The 19,451-nt window shown below is 41.0% G+C and overlaps 1 protein-coding gene across 4 annotated transcripts in view; it reads right to left on the bottom strand.

The window, feature by feature from the left end:
• The window catches only part of SLC25A13 (solute carrier family 25 member 13), a 169,466-nt gene that overhangs the window by 76,057 nt on the left and 73,958 nt on the right, over positions 1 to 19,451 (bottom strand). For all 4 annotated transcript variants that reach the window (XM_036328099.1, XM_036328101.1, XM_036328102.1 and 1 more), the window contains one exon: positions 3,899 to 4,038. In XM_036328099.1, coding sequence (XP_036183992.1) covers positions 3,899 to 4,038 — 140 coding nt within the window. The remainder of the gene's footprint in view (positions 1 to 3,898; positions 4,039 to 19,451) is intronic.

Below are 19,451 nucleotides of genomic sequence, written 5' to 3'. Positions count from 1 at the left end.
AAATGAGATACCTCTTAAGAGCTTCTAGTAAAGTGAAAGGCCTCAATCTCCTTATCTGTAAGGTAAGGCAGTTAACTAGACGACCTTATGCTGGTATGTGTCCTTTAAGTTCGTACTTTGGATGGCTGCTCTAACCATACTCTGAATGCTAATGGCAGGTTTATACTTGCCATAGGGTTGATGCCACAAGAGACTAACCAACACGCAGTTAGTGGGTTGGAGCATTGTCCCATACACCAAAAGGTGGTGGGTTCAATTCCTGGTCAGGGCAGATACCTAGGTTGTGGGTTCAATCTGCTGTCCAGATGCATATGGGAGGCAACCAATCGAAGTTTCTCTCTCTCCTCTCTCAAATCAATAAAAATATCCTCAGATGAGAATTAATAAAAAAATAAAATAGAGTAATCTTATAAGGTGTACATTTCATACTGTTTGTGATTGTTTCTTTGGAACTACTAGTATCAGGCAGAAAAACATAGGAACAACCCTTAGACTAATACAAGTGTCTCCAAAGTTGTTATCTCTGCACTCTGGCCCTCTGCATAAGGCCTCACAGTAAATCCTGCATCCTCAGCAAACACTTGCTGAACTGAGTGGTTTGTTCCAAGTGAGTAATAATCACAGCACAAGAAATACTTCCAAACAGGGTAGAGAGTTTGATGTTAATACTACTCATGAACAGGAGTTCTGGCAGACATAGGACACAAAAACTTCTCCAAATTCTTTTCTAAGAATACTGTTTTCAGTATGTTACAATGAATTATTCAACTTAGCCACCATAAAATTAGAGCTTTGCTCTCGTTCACACACACACGCCATCACTCCTGCATGAAGTGGAGATGATAGAACCGGGCATGAAAATCTGCAGCAGCAAGGGCCACGGCATCAATGATGCAGTCACAGGATGGTAGCCCCACCCCCTTCTGAAACCCTTCCCTGGGAACAAGACTCCAGGAAGGAGGCTTTGCTTACTTCAACACTACAGTTTAGATGCAAAGTATAAACAAGATAAGTTAAGTTCGAAGAATATCAAATGTATTCAACACTTTATGAACTTTATAACCAAAATATGGAAAACAACACACCAACTCAGCACTCGAGGGATGCCTGTGACCAGCACCGTCTCAGTGGGTGGGCAGCTGGTCCGGATGGTACACAGATGTGCATGTGATGTCCTCACAACCACATGGTGGCTTATCACAAAGTAAAACCTTTATTAACGGAAGAAAATAAAATCTGACCGTGCAGAGCATGGCAATGTCCACCGACCACACAAGCATAGGTAACACACAAGAGTGTACGTATTCAAGTGGCTGAAGGTTCTACCTTCCAGAACCTTCAGTGGGATGGAGCAGCGCTGTCTCTACGTTCTGCCCAGACTCCTGAAGCCACAAGCACATCTCAGCTGCTCCTGTGGCTGCAGGTGACAGGTAGCAGCATGCACAGTGGCAGTTCTTTCACGTCTCCAGCAGCCGAGTGTCTGCTTTCCTGAGCCTGGCGCCAGCCAGGGAGCTGGTGCCTCTGTCTCCTAGCCCTGCCCTAGAGCAGCAGGGCGGGTGCATGCTTGACACAGCAAGAGTCTGAAACATAGGAAATTGAGTTCACTTCTATCTGTAAGAAGTTCCCTGAATCCAGACAAAAGTTCAAAGGAAGCAAACAAAAACATTTAGTGTGTGTGTGTGTGTGTGTGTGTGTGTGCGCGCGGTGGGGGGGGGGGGGAGGGTGACCCAAGGGCAGACATCAAAACTGGCATTCCATTGGCATTCATGTAAAGTCTATTATGATGCATCCCTTCCTTCCTTTCAATCTGGGCCTGGAGTGGGACATAAAAACAGGCCCTACCTGAGCTATTTGAACCTAGTAAAAGTTGAGCATGTGCATTTGCGCTACAAAGTCAAAACCATCCTAAGGCAGGACACTGTGGGATGGGTCCACTCACCATTAGAGAGTGGAGTCAAAATCTAGTGAATGCCCTACACGATGAAGCAGGAAACCTCATCAGTTATCCCTGAGTCATCTCATCTTTGACTGACTTCTCCACATCTTGAGAAAGACCTAGATGCCGCTGGGAGTGGTAGACAGTCGACTCAATGCAATGTAATTGATGCTTACTTAAAGAAAAATGTGATCAGCCTTACTACTGCTAACATCCCATTAAGACTCAAAGTTAATTAGGCTGTATTCCATAAAGTCAATTTGAGGCTTTTGTCTCAATAGCATTATTGTAATTATTCCTCATCAAAATGAATACCCTCTCCAACTGCATGCCAGTGTCTTGTATACACAACAGCAAAAATCCAAGTGAAATTCCATTCTCCACCTGAGTTATTCACATAGGTTTATGTTGATACAGAACTGCCCATGGGGATTCATAGACATGGCCATGTTTTTTAAAGAATAATACAAAAGCAGGTTTAAGACATCGTGTTGTAAAGTTCCAAAAGCCAGGAAAATAAAAGCAGAGTAAACAGCATGACACCTTCATACATCATAACAACACCAGTGAAAGTCAAAATGAGAAGCACCTGTTAAAGTCAACCTATTACATATGCTGGTGCCAAGGTATGGATGCCACAAAACGCTGACTGAATGAGCACAAGGCAGTGTATGTGTGAGCCCCCGGGATCCTCCACCTCCACCTCCACCCTGCATCTGTTTCCACCCACTCCTCAGAAGGCTCTAACAAGGTCTCGGGCACACAAGAGAGGCAGGGACATCAGGGTACCTGCTGCTGACACTACTACTGACAAAGAACAGAAGGTGGTTTCTCTGGCAAAATTTTTCCTCAAGACCTTGAATTTAACATAGCCAACAAATCCCATTAAATGACTCTTTCAAACTATTTCATTTAAAAGTCCTGGCCAGGTAGCTCAGTTTGTTAGAGCATCGTCCCAATATGCTGAGGTTGTGGGTTTGATCCCCAGTCAGGGCATATACAAGAATCAACCAATGGACGCATAAATGAGTGGAACAACAAATCAACGTTTCTCTCTCTCTCTCTCTCTCTCAAAAAATCAATCAATAAAACATTTATAAAATATTACATTTAATAAAATATCAAATTTAATTGTTAGAAAAACAAAAAAAAATGCCTAAAAATCCCAAAGAAAGGGTGGTTTATCATATAGACCCACAAGTAGGTAATGGTGTCTGGGGCTAAATGTTAATGTCATAGTTAAAACATTTTAAAAAGTATGCTTCAAAAGGAAAAGTACACTATAATCCTGTTTTCTTACTACTCTTCCTTTGGCATCATCAGTGGTCTAGTGATACGATCACATTGTGGGGGGGTGGGGGGGTGGGAGCAGGAGTGATGAGGCCAGACACATCCTAGAGAAATGTTGACAACTCCTAGAGAAATGTTCAACCCTGGACATGGACAGCAGGTGCCCTTTCAACAGTGGTTCTCAAAGGAAGCACCTGAGAAGCTTGAAATGTCCTAATGCTCAGATTGTCTGCCTTCCCCCCACCCCCCACCCCCCACCCCAAATCAAACCAAATCTACTCTCTAGAGGTGGGGCCTAAGCAATGACAGTTTTAAAGCTCACCAGGTAACTCCAACATGCAGCCAAGTTCCAGACTCTGGGCCTTGTCTATGCAAGGCCTCAAATGAAACGATAGTACTGTTAGATGCTAATAAAGACATCTACCCATTTCTCAGGGGAAAATGAAGTATTGGTAAATAGCAGTGGAACTAGTCATAGTCAAGAGTTGAAGTTCCAAGTTTGCCCCTTCTGACTTACATGATCTTTGATCAAATCACTTGATTTCCTGGAAAGGGCTCCCACCCAATCTGTAAGAGCCCATTCTATGTTTCCAGATGGGATGGTCTGGTCCAGAGTTCCAAAGTAAACCAGGACCCCCAGTTTCATTTATTTACTCTTTTCAAGAGACCCACCAGCAAGAACTGAGTGAATTCCGCATATGTCAGGCATCTCTTTCTTTCTTTCCCAAAATGTAGTTGCACAAATTCTGAATCCCAGTTAAATGGAATACGTTGATGAATTGTGGTCTGTTCAAAGACTTGTTTAACATCCTCTGAAAAGAGAAAAGAAACGTTGATTAAAACAAAGCCACTCAGGTTCGCCCTTATAAAATCTGCTATTAAATGGACATTGCTACTTTCTTCTTATAAAAGGTAACTCAACTCAAAAAAAACACACACACAGATTATAAAACCATGGCAGAAATAAAAGTTGGAATCCTCATGGAATCAGTTAAAAAATCAAAGTTAATAATCCTACCATATAAAGGGGGGAAAACAACACACACATACACACACACACACACCTGTAAAAGGCAGTAGGAAACTAAATCAAAGTAATAAACTATATATCTAATATCATAATCTCATATGTTTTGTTTCAACAAAAATTATTTCCTAGGCATAATGGATATAATTCAATCTTCAGGAGCAGGAAACATATACAAGGGTGGCCAAAACAGGTTTACAGTTGTAAGTACACAAAAAACAGAGTTTGTTCTTGTATTATTATTTATTAACTACTGTATTATTTATGTGTACTACAAGTATAAACCTACTTTTGCCCAGCCCTGTGCATACAGAAACACATATGACACTAAATACAGTCCTTTATCGAGTTATTGAAACGTTTTTGAGGATTTAGAAATCAGTTAGATAAATCTTAAAGCACATACTCAACAGCACTAAGACCTTTTTTGAACTTTAGAAATTTCCACTATTTATCAAGCCATGCGTGAAGACAAAGGTAGTGGGAGGAAAAGCCAGCAGCCCAATTTTTTAACTTCCCACGGCATACGTTTAGCTTGACAAAAGTTCTCAAATGGTTCGAATTATCCCATTTTAAGATGGGCTACCAAATGTGCTAGTATTGACTCTTCACCTCTTTTTATCCTCTACTACAACACTGTAAGAGGACCGACAGAGAAAAGAAAACAACAATATGAAAAACCTTACTTTTCTAAAGCTTCATGTTTTTATTTGCTAGTCTCCTCCTCCTCCCCGCCCCTCTCTACCCGCTCCTACCACCTTCCCAAAAGTATGTGTTTGGAGGTTAGAGAGAATACAGGTTATTATTATATTAATGAAATCTGTCCTGGCCTTCACATTGTCAAATATAACTACTAAACCTGCTTATTTTTATGAGTAAACTGTGCCTGATACCTTGTTTTTTACCTGTGTCTAAAATAAGAAAAAAGAGCAAAGTTCGTTAGTCCTATAAAGGATGCCAAAAACTTTGGCACATGTTTCCACTGTTTCCCCCAAATTTCCTATTTCCACCCCCATGACACCCACAAGATTTTATTCCATGAGTTTCAAGTTTCCAGAAAATTTTAAAGTCTTGCCATAAAGAAACAGTAGTGCCACCACCAGCTTTAAGGTTGGGTGTGTATTTGCACAGAGAAGGTAGTAAAAATCAGAATTATGCCAGGCATAAATTTTATGAAAGGTGGCAGAAAACCTCTGGCTGGCCCTGACAGCAAAATAAAAAGTTTTAAAGGGCAACCCTCAATTTCTTTGAATTTATTCTGTCTTCTCTACTTGTAGGGGGGAAAAGGAGATAGGACATAAGAAAAATGAAATGAATCAAGAACTGGAATTTTTTTTACAAAAGGAAAGACTCCCTGAGGACCTGCGGAGATGGAGGGGTGGTCCTCAGTGAAAAGAATTAGGTAGAGGGAAACTCCACAAGTTTTCTTCGGCTCTAAAACACCTGAGAAGAAATTACCAAATTCAAATTCAAATTCAAATAATGGGTTCAGATTGTACTAAATGGTAGCTGATATTTTACAGGCTCTCACACTGTGCCAGGTATTGTTCTCATGGCTATGAATGTGGAAGTCTTCAGTGGTAAACATAGATATTAACTCAGATAATCTGTAGCTCCTCTCCAGTTATCAAATTCTATAGATCTATGTAAAGCAGGCTCAACAGAGGTTTAAGGAAGGCTCCCACAGTCTTCTAATCTAGAACAATAAATTATCCAATGAGAATTGATGTTCCAATGACAAAGATGCAAAAGAAAAAACACAATTTTTTACACTGTAAATAAAATTTTACAGTACAAGAAAACATTAGAGAAATACTATACAAACCATAATGGCTTTCTGGCCATTTTTCTGCATTCCGGTGAAAGAAATATTCCTTTCCCTCAAGCATCCTGATGAAATTAAGTGGTAATGTAATAATCATAGGGCAGCTGTCAAAAATGAGGTCCTTCCTTTCCATGAAGGAAAGTAACAGGAGGTATTAACCCACAGAAAGTAACAGAAGGTATTAAGGCTAGAGCCTTTTCCGCTAGTCCACAGAGCTCACCTCTCATGCAAATGTCAGCCTGAAGTACTGAAATGTAGTCACACTACAGGAGAGAGCAACATGTAATCCCTAAAATAATCTCAACTCTACAAACTGTCAACCCTATAGACCTGTACTGTTTAAGATTTCTCCATGCCTTGTGAGGCAATGAAAGGTAAGAATATGCCTCCTATCTTATAGTGGGAAAATCAGAAGCAAATAAACCAAAATGCTTTTGAAATTCTGCTCTGTACTCGGGCTTCTGTGGAAAATTCCATGAGCTTTACCAAGAAAAACTCCAGGCGTCAACCTTAGGGCCATCCTATCACTAAACCTTTACCATTTCCTGACTTTTGCAAACATAACTTGTACTCCTGGAGAGAAAAGAGGAAATTCAAAGTGTTTTAGGTTTTCTTGGTAAGTTACAGTTCAGTGTACTCTATACATAACTATAACTCATAACTCACCTGCTGACAGCTTTCAAATAAGCATTACTTGGCAGATTTATCATTCACTTCAAAAGAATTAGAAGAAGGTCTCTCTTGGCCTAACACACTAGTTCTTAAAATCTTACCAGGTTGAGGTCACAGAGGCAAAGAAGCAAAACTGAATTAGCACTGGAATATGAATGAAGCACTGGATATATATTTTGGACATTCAAGGTCATATTTTTCATAGTTCACCAAATCCTACTTAAAGTAAAAACAAATTAGAATGCTTATCTCTTAAAGTATAATCATTGTTATTTCAGTCTGTGCCAAACAAATTATGTTTGGAAGGATTATAGGAAGTTCCCATAACATACCGATAATGGTGATATTATTTAAAGCAAGACTTCACCAAATAAGCTCAAGGATTCTTTGAGTTTATTTGTGGGACTTTGCTTTCTCTACAAATGTTTTGAGCCTAAAAGTCTGCTGTATTTTTCTTTCTCAGTGTCAAAAAGACACCTACAAAGTGACAACTTTTCTTTCCTAAATATAACCTCAAAGTCAACTAATTTCCCTCAAGTTAATAAATTTCCCAGGCTACAGAGTACAGTTATAGTAGAAAGATTGTTATTTTTAAAAGCTGGTTGCAGATGACATGATCTTGTATATAGAAAGCCCTAAGGAATCCACTAAAACTATTCAATGAGTCCAGCAAGATTGAAGGATACAAGATCAATATATAAAAATCAATTGTGTTCCCATACACTGAAAATAAGCAAACCAAAAAATGAAATTAAGAAAACAATTCCATTTCCAATAGCCTCACAAAGAATAAAATACTTAGGGATAAACTTAACCAATGATATGCTAAACATATTCTCTAAAAACTATAAAATACCTTTAAAAGAAATTAATGAAGACCCAAGTAAATAAAGACATTTCATGCTCATAGATTGGAAGACTTAATACTGTTGAAATGGAAATACTCCCCAAAGTGATCTATAGGTTCAGTATAATCCTTATCAAAATTCAAGCTGGCTTCTTTGCAGAAATTGACAAGGTGATCCTAAAATTCATATGGGACCCAGAATAACCAAAACAATCTTGAAAAAAAATAACAAAGTTGTATTTCAAATTTATTACAAAGCTATAGTAATCAAGACTGTATGGTACTGGCATAAAGATAGACATAAAGACAAATGCAACAGAATTGGGAGTCAAGAAATAAAACCTTGCATTATGGTCTATTGGTTTTCATAAAGGCTGACAAGACAATTCCTAGGGAAAGATTAGTCTTTTCAGCAAATGGTGCTGGGACAACTGGATATCACACGCAGAAGAAAAAAGTTAGAACCCTACCTTACACCACATACAAAAGCTAACCCAAAATGGAGCAAAGACCTAAATATAAAGAGGTTAAACTGTGATATTCTTAGAAGAAAAAAGACAAACAAAAATCTTTGTACTCCAGATTAGAAAATGGTTTCTTAGAGATGCCACCAAAAACACAAGCAACGAAGGAAAATAACAGGTTAATTGGACTTCAAAATTTAAAACTTCTGTATTCAATAAAAGTGAAAAAACAGACTGCAGAATTGGAGAAAATTTTTGCAAATCTGATAAAGAACTCTGGAACATATCAATAACTATCACAACTCAATAAAAAAAGAAAAATCACCCAATTTTAAAAATAGGCAAAAGATTTGAGTAGATATTTTTCTTTTCTTTTTTTGTTAATCCTCACCCAAGGATATTTTTTTCCATTGATTGGTTGATTGATTTTTATTTATTTATTTATGAGAGAGAGAGAGAGAGAGAGAGAGAGAGAGAGAGAGGAAAGGAAGGGGAGGGAAGAAAGAGAGAGAGAGAGAGAGGAGAGAGAGAAACATTGATGTGAGAGAGACACATGGATTGGTTGCCTCCCATACATGCCCCATCCGGGGCTGGGGATTGAATCTGCAACCCAGGTATGTGCCCTTGATCAGGAATTGAACCCGTGACCCTTAGGCATGAGTTGATGCTCTAACCACTAAGTAATGCCTGCCAGGGCTGGAGTAGATATTCCTAAAAAAAACACAAACACCCACATATACAAATGGTCAATAAACATATGACAAGATGCTTGATATTATGAGCCATTCAGAAAATGTAAATTAAAACCACAATGAGATACCACTTAACCGCCACTAATAATAAATGTGTGTGGGTGAGGATATGAAAAAACGGAAACCCCTATACACTGCTGGTGGGAATGTAAAATGATGCAGCTACTTTGGAACAGTTTAGCAGTTCTTCAAAAAGTTAAACACAGTTACCATATGACTCAGCAATTCTACTTCTAGCTATATATCCAAAAGAAATGAAAATATAAGCCCACCCAAAAGCTTGTGCACAAATGTTCATAGCAATATTCATAGAAACAATCCAATGTCCACTAACTGAAGGATGGATAAACAAAATGTGATAATTATCCATAGCAATGAAATATTATTCATTAATAAAAAGGAATATGGTACTGTTACATGTGACAACATGAGTGAACCTTGAAAACATCATGCTAAGAAGCCAGTCACAAAAGATCACCCACTGTATGATTCCATTTATATGAAACTAGAGGCCCAATGCACGAAAATTCGTGCAAGAGTAGGCTTTCCTTCCCCCGGTTGCTGGCACCTGCTTCCCTCTGGCACCTGGGACCCAGGCTTTGCTCTGGCTGTTGATGGCAGGCGCCCGGGACCCAGGCTGCTTCACTCTGGCCCTGGTTTTCATCCGGAATGACACTGGAAGGACGTTCGGTCTAATTAGCATATTAGCCTTTTATTATTATGGATTATTATTATAGATGTCCAAAATAGTCAAGTCCATGGAGACAGAAGGTAAATTAGTGATTGCCTAAGACTGTTCTAAAATTGACTGTGGCGATGGTTGCACAAATCTGTGAATATACAAAAACCCACTAAATTATACTTTAAATGAGTGCAATGAAGCTACTTTTAAAAAACCTGAAACTGTCAGCTCTGCCTCTTACTAATGAGTGACATCAGGCAAATTACCTACACTGACTCAAATTATCTACTTAATCTGCAAAGTGGGAATAAAATATGTATCTTCGAGGGTTGTCCTATGGCTAAGCATGTCTAGCACAGTGTTATAAAACATAGTAGGTGACCATTAAAATGGTAAAACTCCAAAATCTAAAGTCTTAATTTTAATCAAAGATGTTTTCCAGGAACTAAATATTTATGAATGATATAAAGAAGAATCAGGCACAGTGTGATTTGGAAATATCATAGTTTATACGTTTCTCAAAAAGCAATAATTTCCCTCAAATATTTAAAATTCACCCTTCTCTTGACTCATATATTAAAATTTTGAATAACAAGTGATTTGAAAAACTAAGTAATTTTCTATTATGATTCTAAAAGTATGAAATTAAAAAAGATTAAGAACCTCCACTCTTTACTTTGAAGATCTTTCAGATAACTAGAAATATTTAATTGGCAAATTACTTGCACATGCCATTAAGTGGTTAGGCTGAATTTGTTTTTACAAATTCTATGGGCTCTTATTCCTTAGCCTCCACCACACTGTAATCTGAAATCATCAAGGTCTTCACTTATGCAAATTTTAACTTTCTACGTTTTTGTTTCCATACAGAATAAGGAAATTAATGTGCTTTAATTTCCCAAAGATTCACTTTTTGAAGCTGCAAATCAAAGAAAAGTTTCCCATTAAAATAAAAAAGGTTTTCATCAAGCTACATTATTTCAAACCCTGCACCATAATCTCTCTCTCTCTCTCTCTCTCTCAGATCCTAAAATGTGCATCCTATATAATAAAAGGCTAATATGCAAATTGTCCCCTCGACTGGGAGTTTGATCAAGATTTCAACCAGGAGTTCGACCAGGGGACGGGGCTGGCCAACCACCCATGGCCCCTCCCCCTGGCTGTCCCTGCCCCGGATTGCCCCCCCCACCCTTATTGGGTGCGGGGCTAGCCAGAAATCCACCCACAGCCCCTCCCCCCTCCCGGCCTGATGGGGGCAGGCCAGCTGGAGCCCACCTGTGCACAAATTTGTGCACTGGGCCTCTAGTTAATACATAAACACAAAAAGGATGTTTCTGTTAAACCCAAAAGCAGTGGCTTTGGAGGCAAAGGGAGAGTGGCTGAACGGCCACACTTTATCTCAGCAGCTTCACTGGGGGCCTTCTCCAGTGTGTGCTCAATCCTCCCAGAAAGTTGTGGTTTCGCTCTCAGGGCACTAATATTCCACCCTGCTGATGTGGTTAACAACAGCTTAGGCGGCCATCGTCTTTTAAGCAGGGAGCAAAGACAAATTGTTGAATTCCTGAGTTAAATGACATAATGGAGTAAGTGGATGCAGACCTATCTCTGCTCCCACAGGCTCCCATAGCAAGGTTGCCATTTCAAATCCTTTTGACAAGTGCCTTTTTATATTAATCACAGTTAAGGGTCTGAAGAGGACAGAAGTGTTCTGGCTACAATTCAGACTCGCGCAAGGAAGTTCTAGGGGGAAAATGGGTGCCATTAAAACAGCGTAAGGACAGAACAAGTACTTTGCACGCACAGCTCTTCTCATTAAAATGAGTTCGCGCTGAGCCGCTGTACACTTTCTATTATTCTGATTCTGAGCATGTAGGTACAATGCTGGAAAGTATCTTTCAAAAAACAAGCCCACACTGAATATTATATTGAAGCAAAAGGTGATGCTGGCACAGGTAAAATTTAGGGCTAATTGAAAACTTCAAGTTCTGAACTAAGAGAGCGATGGGACTGCCCTGACATGAGCTCATGTGACATCCTAGAAAAGAACACTGTCCTTCTAGTAGCGCCAGCAGACAACGTTGTGATTCCTACAAAACCAGTCACCTTCCCATCTGTGGGCCTGTTCCCACATCCACGGAAGAAAGCTGTGAACTACACACCAGCCATTGTTCAATTGCAGGGTGAACCCGTCCCCAGGCACAGCTCCTTCAAAACACCTTCCCAAGCCCCACAACCAAAGATTCTGATTCCGCGGATCTGAGACGGAGCCAGGGAGTCCACAGTTGTCATGAACACTCCCCCTCGCTATCACAAGGAGAACCCACGGCCTGCCATCCAGATAACAATCCTTCCTATTCTAAAACCTGATGGGCCTATAAACCCTCAAGATGAACACACTACTGAAGTCACAGTAGTGAATGTTGGTTAACAACAACAGAAAAAGTTAAAGGCTGGCTGGGATTGAGCATTCGTTATTAATCTCTGCCCCATGCCATCACCTAAACCAGTGGTTCTCAACCTTCCCTTCCCGCCCCTTTAATATAGTTCCTCATGTTATGGTGACCCCCAATTTCATTGTTACAAATTGAACATAATTAAAGCATAGTGATTAATCACAAAAACAATATGTAATTATATATGTGTTTTCCCATGGTCTTAGGCGACCCCTGTGAAAGGGTCGTTCAACCCCCAAAGGGGTCGCGACCCACGGGTTGAGAACCGCTGACTAAACCAACAGCAACAGAGGCCAACCAAGATGTTTCCATCTGCTAGAAAAAGTCATTTCCAAACAGACAGAATAAATCATTAGCAGGCTTTCAAAAGATCAAAAGTAGGTCAGTGAAAATGGCGCGTGGAGGCATAGAGCCGACTGTGGTCACCCTCCAGGTGTGTGCCCTGGCTTTAACCATTGGCAGTGTTAATCGCCCTTGAAGGGAAGTTCCCCGCCATGAGAGAAGTCCACAACCAAAAAGCTCCAGCACTTTGAAATGCTTACAGGGGTACAAAGAATCCAAATTCATTCTCTAAATGCAAACATACTATCTATATTGTTTAAAAAACGAAGCAATGCTAGTTTCCTTAGATGGATGTTATAAAATGGAATTTTCTTGCAAAAGCTTTAACATACATTTCACCCACCTTAAATGCTTTCAAGAGCAGAGGTACCACAAACATATACCCACAGTGATCCCATATTAGTGTAAAACTGTTTTATTTCAATTAAAATGTCTAACTATCCACCTCCAACATACACCTAAACTGTAATTTTCTCTGAGAACGTGCAGTATGCGCTTGATTTTGTTTCCTTGATGGACCTATCAGAGCAAAAACTGCCTCGCCACTGTTGGAAGAAATCAGTCATTAGCGGCAAGATTACAGCAAATTTTCCAATTTAGAAAAACCGTATTTTTATCTCTCTCTCTCACACGGAAAGAATAATGGTATAATTTGACTATTTTTAAGTGAGCAGTACAGTTTAAAATAGTCACATTTTTCCAGTGCCTCAAGCTTTAGGATTTACTGTTAGTTTTGTGTTCTCCATGCCTTCTTTCCTTATTGCAAATTCTTTTCTCCTTTCATCTACACACACACACACACACACACACACACACACACACACACAGGGGAAGAAGCCCCCAATCCGGCCTCTCCACACCGGCAGTCTTCTGAGGAGAGGGTAACTTTCAGCGGTTGTTAACTAAGGAGGGGCTTCCAGGGCAATGGAGCCTTCCTCTCCAGTTGACATCCTCCCACCTTCTCCGCAGGCCTCCCCCACCTCAGCCCAGTCCCTGTTTTTAAAGTGGAGTGGTGAAGTAGGAAAAGGGACAATATTTTAGCCATTTGAAGCATGGGCGATTTTCAAATTATCCCACCAACTGGAAGTGCTCTCTGATACTACTATCTTGCAAAATTGAAGCCATTATGGTCAATCGTGCAAATCCGTATTTAGCTTTTCGTAAACAGAGGGTTTTTGACCCGATGAATTGGAACAGCTTCTGAAGAGCCTAGGGATCTCAGGCGAGACCCTCAGTACCAGGGCACGCCACAACCTTTATCAGCGTGGAGGTCATTTACTTCCAAAAGCACACTGTTCTCACCCAGGAGTCTTATCCTCCATTGGTATGTGGGTAAGAAGATATACTCAGGTCCCAAAATTATATAAAATAAAATCATTATTGGGCAATGATACCACATTAATACATTTGTGTGTGTGTGAAACACTAAATCAGAATCAATATTAACAAAAAAAATTCCCCCCAATAATGCTCCTTAACCCATTTCCCCCCTGTTATCTTTTTGAATAGTATTTCATTTTCCAAGACTCTTTACAAAGATAAGAAATAAATTACCCTCTTTCCAGTGAGCTTAAAATATTACGACTAATGTTTTGTCTTCTTCTATTCCAATACTTATATTCTTCTAGCTTTTTAATTTATTATTAAATCTGGGTGCTTACCTTCAAAACTTCTCATTTCCATACTTTTAACTCTCATCATTTTCTGCAACTTGAACCAAAACGACTCAAGTGGGTTGTTTCCACATATTTTCTCCTGCCATCTAGCCTGTCCCTTTTCCCAGAGCATACCAAGTTCACTTCCATCACAGCAGGTGTTCCTGGACAAAAATCTAACTGTGAACCCAGAATGGGACCCTCCGCTTTGGAAAACAGCTTGGCAGTATCTACTGAAACTAAATATACACATTTTCTATGACCTAGCAATTCTACTCCTAGAAATGCCTACACACACAGACACAGACACACACCAAATCTATGTATGTATAAGCACATTATTTGCAGCAGTCAAACTAGAAATGTGCAAACGTCTATCAACATTTAGAAAGAGTAAATGAAGAAAAGTTTACACAATGGAATACTATATACAGCAAACAAAACAAAACAAAACAAAAAAACAAAGTAAAAATACAAAAAAGACCTGGATGAATATCACAAATAAAACTTAAGCAAAAGAAGTAGGAATAAAAGGGTACATGCTATCTCAAGGTCATTTACAAATATTAGGAATCAAAATAAGAAAACATGGTAAGAACAAGACTGTTATAAGTATGTTTTGTCTCAAAGGAAACCGAACACAATGATCTAGGTCCGTGTTCGGCAAACTGCGGCTCGCGAGCCACATGCGGCTTTTTGGCCCCTTGAGTGTGGCTCTTTCTAAGCCTTAGGTAAGTTAATAACAATGTACACCTACCTATATAGTTTAAGTTTTAAAAATTTGGCTCTCAAAAGAAATTTCAATCGTTGTACTGTTGATAATGGCTCTGTTGACTAATGAGTTTGCTGACCACTGGTCTAGGTCAAAGGAACAAAATTGAGGGAATGAAGATCTTTTCATTGTAGCAAACACAGGGAGTGGGCTAGGCATGGAAAGGTGGTGAACATAAACAAGGCCTCAGAGAAACCAGGAACGAGTTCCCTGAAATGGGACACTTGGGGGTCTGTCCCTCGCTCCAGCTGACTTTTGTTTGCTGAGCACAGGGATACGAGCAGTGTACGAGTAGTGGGAGCACTAACACTCCCGGCTTGTAGACCAACACTGATGCTTGCTGAGCTTGGTGAGCCAGCCCTGCTTCAGACAAGCTCTTACGCGGAAATCCACTATGTAGACAGATGAAAGTGTTACTGCGCTCCTCTGGGTGAAATGCAAGGCTCGGAGGCCAGGCTGGGAGGCACCGAAAATCTGCAGCTGCACGCCAGCCTTCACTACAGCCCACAGGAAGGCCCAGATGACCCTCTTAGAGTGAGAAAACCATGCTCACCCCATGACCCCCAATGACTGAGCCAATCTGAGAGGTAAAAAAAGGGGCCTTTCCTCTCTCACCACTCCATGCTCACCCGCCCAAAGACACATACTCAGGTAGACAACCTTCAGAAATACAAAAGGCTCATTCTTGGGTGGACTGACAAGGGGCTAAGGAAGTAACCAGAGACAGAGTGAGTGATAGTGCTTGTATCTCAAACAGCCTCATATGGACAGACAGACATGTCAAAGACTGAGGATCTCTTCACACTGGGGGTCGATGAGACCAGGACTGACTAAGTCCTCTTTTCGGCCCAACATACTAATTGCTAGATTCTTCTAAAAGGTACCTTTCAAAACACTCCTTAGGCTCCCCCCAAGTCCCGTGACTTTGTTTACCTGTCAAAAGCCTGTTACCCACAGCACCCACCTCCAGGATGACTCTGCCCTACCTTATGAAAAGTGTTGAAGGTCAGCTGTTATTTTGGAATTGGATGGTCATTTGGGTATCTTCTTTGTACTACTCACAGCACTTTCAGTTAATCCTACATAGAGATTAAGATCTCAAAAAAGCCCAGGGCACATTTGATGACACCCACAGGGCGAGGATCCCATCAGCTCATTGTAAATCGATACAGAGTGTACCCTGCTGCCTTTCTGGGCGAGACTGACTGTGAAACAAGTTACCTGTGGAAGGCACCGTACTGGAGAGGGCTGCGCTTTCTTCTCCAACAACCATATGCAACAAATGATGTGACTAGAATTCTACATCCTTGGGAGCCCCAATTTCTTACTTCAATCTCTTATGCCTTCAGAGATGAGGCAGTGTACAACCCAGAACAGGTTGTAAGCAAATTACTGGTTAATGGCTAGGGGTTAAACTGCAAGTTAAAAATAAAGGGGGTGTGGGGAGGTGCCCTGGACAGTTGCTCAATGGTTAGAGTATAGGCCCACAGACTGAAGTGCCTCGGGCTGGATTCCCAGTTAAGGGCTCAATCCCCACCCTGGTTGGGGTGTGAAGGGGAGGCAACCAATCGATGTGTCTCTCTCACACCTATGTATATCTCTCTCTTCCCCCCACACACTTCCCTCCCCTCCATTCTCTTAAAAAAAAAAAAAAAATCAGGATTCAGGAAGATGGCGGCGGTATAGGCAGACGCGTCCCAGGTCGTGTCCCTGAGCAAATGGAGTGAGCAGCTGAAACTAGTAACATCCACCCCGAATTGGCGAAATTCCTCAGCTGGCGAGACGGTTTACATCCGGGAAGAGCAGAACTCCCCTGGAAAGGTAAAAAAACCAGGGATTTGGGCAGGAAAGTTTGCCAGACCTCTGAGCCCAGAGAGTCGGAGGGAGACCGCGTGGCAGACAGCCGCGTCCCTTGGGACAGGCACAGCCCCTAACAGGGGAAAGGAGAACCGCGGGATTCCTGGCGCTGCCGGGGGAATTGAGAGCTGGGTTCTGTGATCACGGAGGACTGAGCCTAAAGGGGGCAGCCTGAAGAGCTGATCAGACCATGCAGTCCCGGTAAGAGAAGAAGCTTACAGAAACCAAGCCTTCCCCGTTTCCGCGGCCGGCGTTTGTTTGTTTGTTTTCACTGAATCCTGTTCATGGGACATTTCGGATACAGACACTCACCTGTGCTGAAGAGAGGGAGAGTGTGCGGAGGAGTGGAATCTGGGGAGAGACTGAGGAGAGAAGGGGGGCCGGGAGAGGTGGCAGCGAATTGAGTGCTGAGACACCCCTGAGCCCACGTCTGAGGCAGCCATTCTCTCCGGAGAGTGAGACTCCTCCCCCCAGCCCCCAGGCAAGGAGCACAGCCACACCCAGATTCCACCCTGTAGGAGATCAAGGATTAAAATAACCTGATCAGTCCCTGGGAGTTAACAGGGTCTGGCCTATAGAGGGATTTTCAATCCCAGCAACAACACAGCACTGGTAACTCTTACGCAGCCAGCTCTGGGCAGTGAACTTCCACTGGACAGAGAGGCCCTGTAGCCTCAGAGGCCAACCCCAGAGCACTGCCACCCAGAGGCTGACCCACAAACTGACTCTTTGCTAAACACAAAATAAGGCAGTCTGGGAAACAAATGCGGCTTGCTTTAAAATAAGGACTGTGGTTTACAACACAGAGGAACAGTGTATCGCAGGGAAACTCAACACTCTCCTGAATACCGGGCAGGTCTAAGGCGAGCCACACTGAAGAATAGAAGAACCGAAGGACCTTCACTACTGCAATATTTTTTTTTTTCTTTTTTCACCTTTTAACTAAGAAACCAATTTTTTTTATTTTTTTTTTCTTTTTTTTTTTCTTTTCCTCTTCTTCTTTTTTTTTTTTCTTCTTTTTTCCATCACCTGATTTTACCCTTTTAATTACTACCTTCTTATTTTTAACCAGTATTATTACTGCTACCATTTTACCATTTTTTTTAAAGTGCCATTTTATTTTCTCTTTATTTTATTTTGGGATTAGTGTTCTCCATTCTATTTTCATCGTTATATTATTGGTTGTTTCTAGTTTGCATTTATCTCCAGGGAGCTGTTGCTGGAATTTGTTGGGATTAATGGCTGTTCTATAGGAGCATTCTCCTCATATAAAAAGTCTCTTCCCCTCTTCCACTTCATTCTCTCTTTTCGCTCTTTTTTTTTCTTTTCCTTTCTTTTCTCGCTTTTACTTTCCCCCCTCCTTTTTCCCACTTTCATTTTTGCACTCCTTTTTTGGTCCCTAATTTTCTTTTCTTTTTTCTCTTTTCTCTTTTTCTCTTCCTTCTTCCTTATCCCCTAATTCTCTTAATTCAGGTGGTCACCTTTATTTGGGGTTATTAATATCGTGAATATATTTGTGTATAGTGCCTGGTACGTGGTGCCTTGTTGTGTTGTATTTTGTGCCTTTAAATCAACACAGCAGATCCAAGCAACAGCAACCTCCTGAGCACCACACCCTCTGCTGAGGAACAGCAGCTGTACGTGAAACCTCGCCCCACCAGCCAGAAGAGCCACCACAGCTGTGAACAGCACCCACCAGAGGAGTTGCTGCCAACTGAAGAGCAGCTGCTACCGCAACCGCCCGAAGAGGAACCGCAGACCAAGGAGTCACTGCCACCAAGGGAGCAGCCACTGAACGACTCAACGTCTAGATATGTCAGTGAGATCAAACATGGGTAGACAAAGAAACCCCCAAAGGAAAGAGAAGGAGGACTCTCCAGAAAAGCAGCTAAGTAATACAGAGGCATGCAACATGACAGAAAAAGAATTCAGAATAAGGGTCCTAGAGTGCATAAACCGGATGGAGGAAAAAATCGACAACCTCAGCAAGAAGCAAGAAGAAACAGATGAAAAAATCGATAACATATGGAAGAAGCTAGAAGAAACAGATGAAAAAATCGATAACATATGGAAGAAGCTAGAAGAAACAGATGAAAAAATCAACAACTTAAGTAAGACCCAAGAAGATATGAAGAGCGATATAGCTGCAATGAAAAACTCCATTGAAAGTATCAACAGTAGACTAGGAGAAGCGGAGGACCGAATTAGTGATTTAGAAGAAAGGAAGCAAAACACACCCAAAATGTACTGCAATTGGAGAAAAAAATGAAAAGACAGGAGGAGAGCCTAAGGGAGCTTTGGGACAACATGAAACGAAACAACATACGAATAATAGGGGTACCAGAACAACAGAAGGATGAACAAGGATTAGAAAACCTATTAGAAGAAATAATATCAGAAAACTTCCCTGAGGTGGGGAAGAAAAAAGTCACACAAGCCCAGAGAGTCCCAAACAAGGTGAACCCAAAAAGACCCACACCAAGACACATCATAATTACCATGGCAAATGTTCAGGACAAAGAGAGAATCTTACAGGCTGCAAGAGAGAGACGGAAAGTTACATACAAGGGATCTCCCATTAGATTGTCAAATGATTTCTCAACAGAAACACATCAGGCCAGAAAAGAATGGACGGAAATTTACAAAGTGATGCAAAGCAAAGGACTGAATCCAAGAATACTCTATCCAGCAAGGCTATCATTCAAACTTGAAGGGGAAATAAGAAGCTTCACAGACAAAAAAAGGCTAAGGGAGTTTATCACCACCAAGCCAGCAATGCAAGGAATGCTAAAGGGACTGGTATAAAAATAAGAAATTAAAAGCTCAGAAAGAAAACAGCCACACAAAAACAGAAATGCCTACAAACAACTACCTTTC

This window comes from Myotis myotis, unplaced genomic scaffold, assembly GCF_014108235.1.
Source record: "Myotis myotis isolate mMyoMyo1 unplaced genomic scaffold, mMyoMyo1.p scaffold_m19_p_11, whole genome shotgun sequence".
Taxonomy (NCBI): Eukaryota; Metazoa; Chordata; class Mammalia; order Chiroptera; family Vespertilionidae; genus Myotis; species Myotis myotis.
This window is presented reverse-complemented; position numbering and strand designations above follow the sequence as displayed.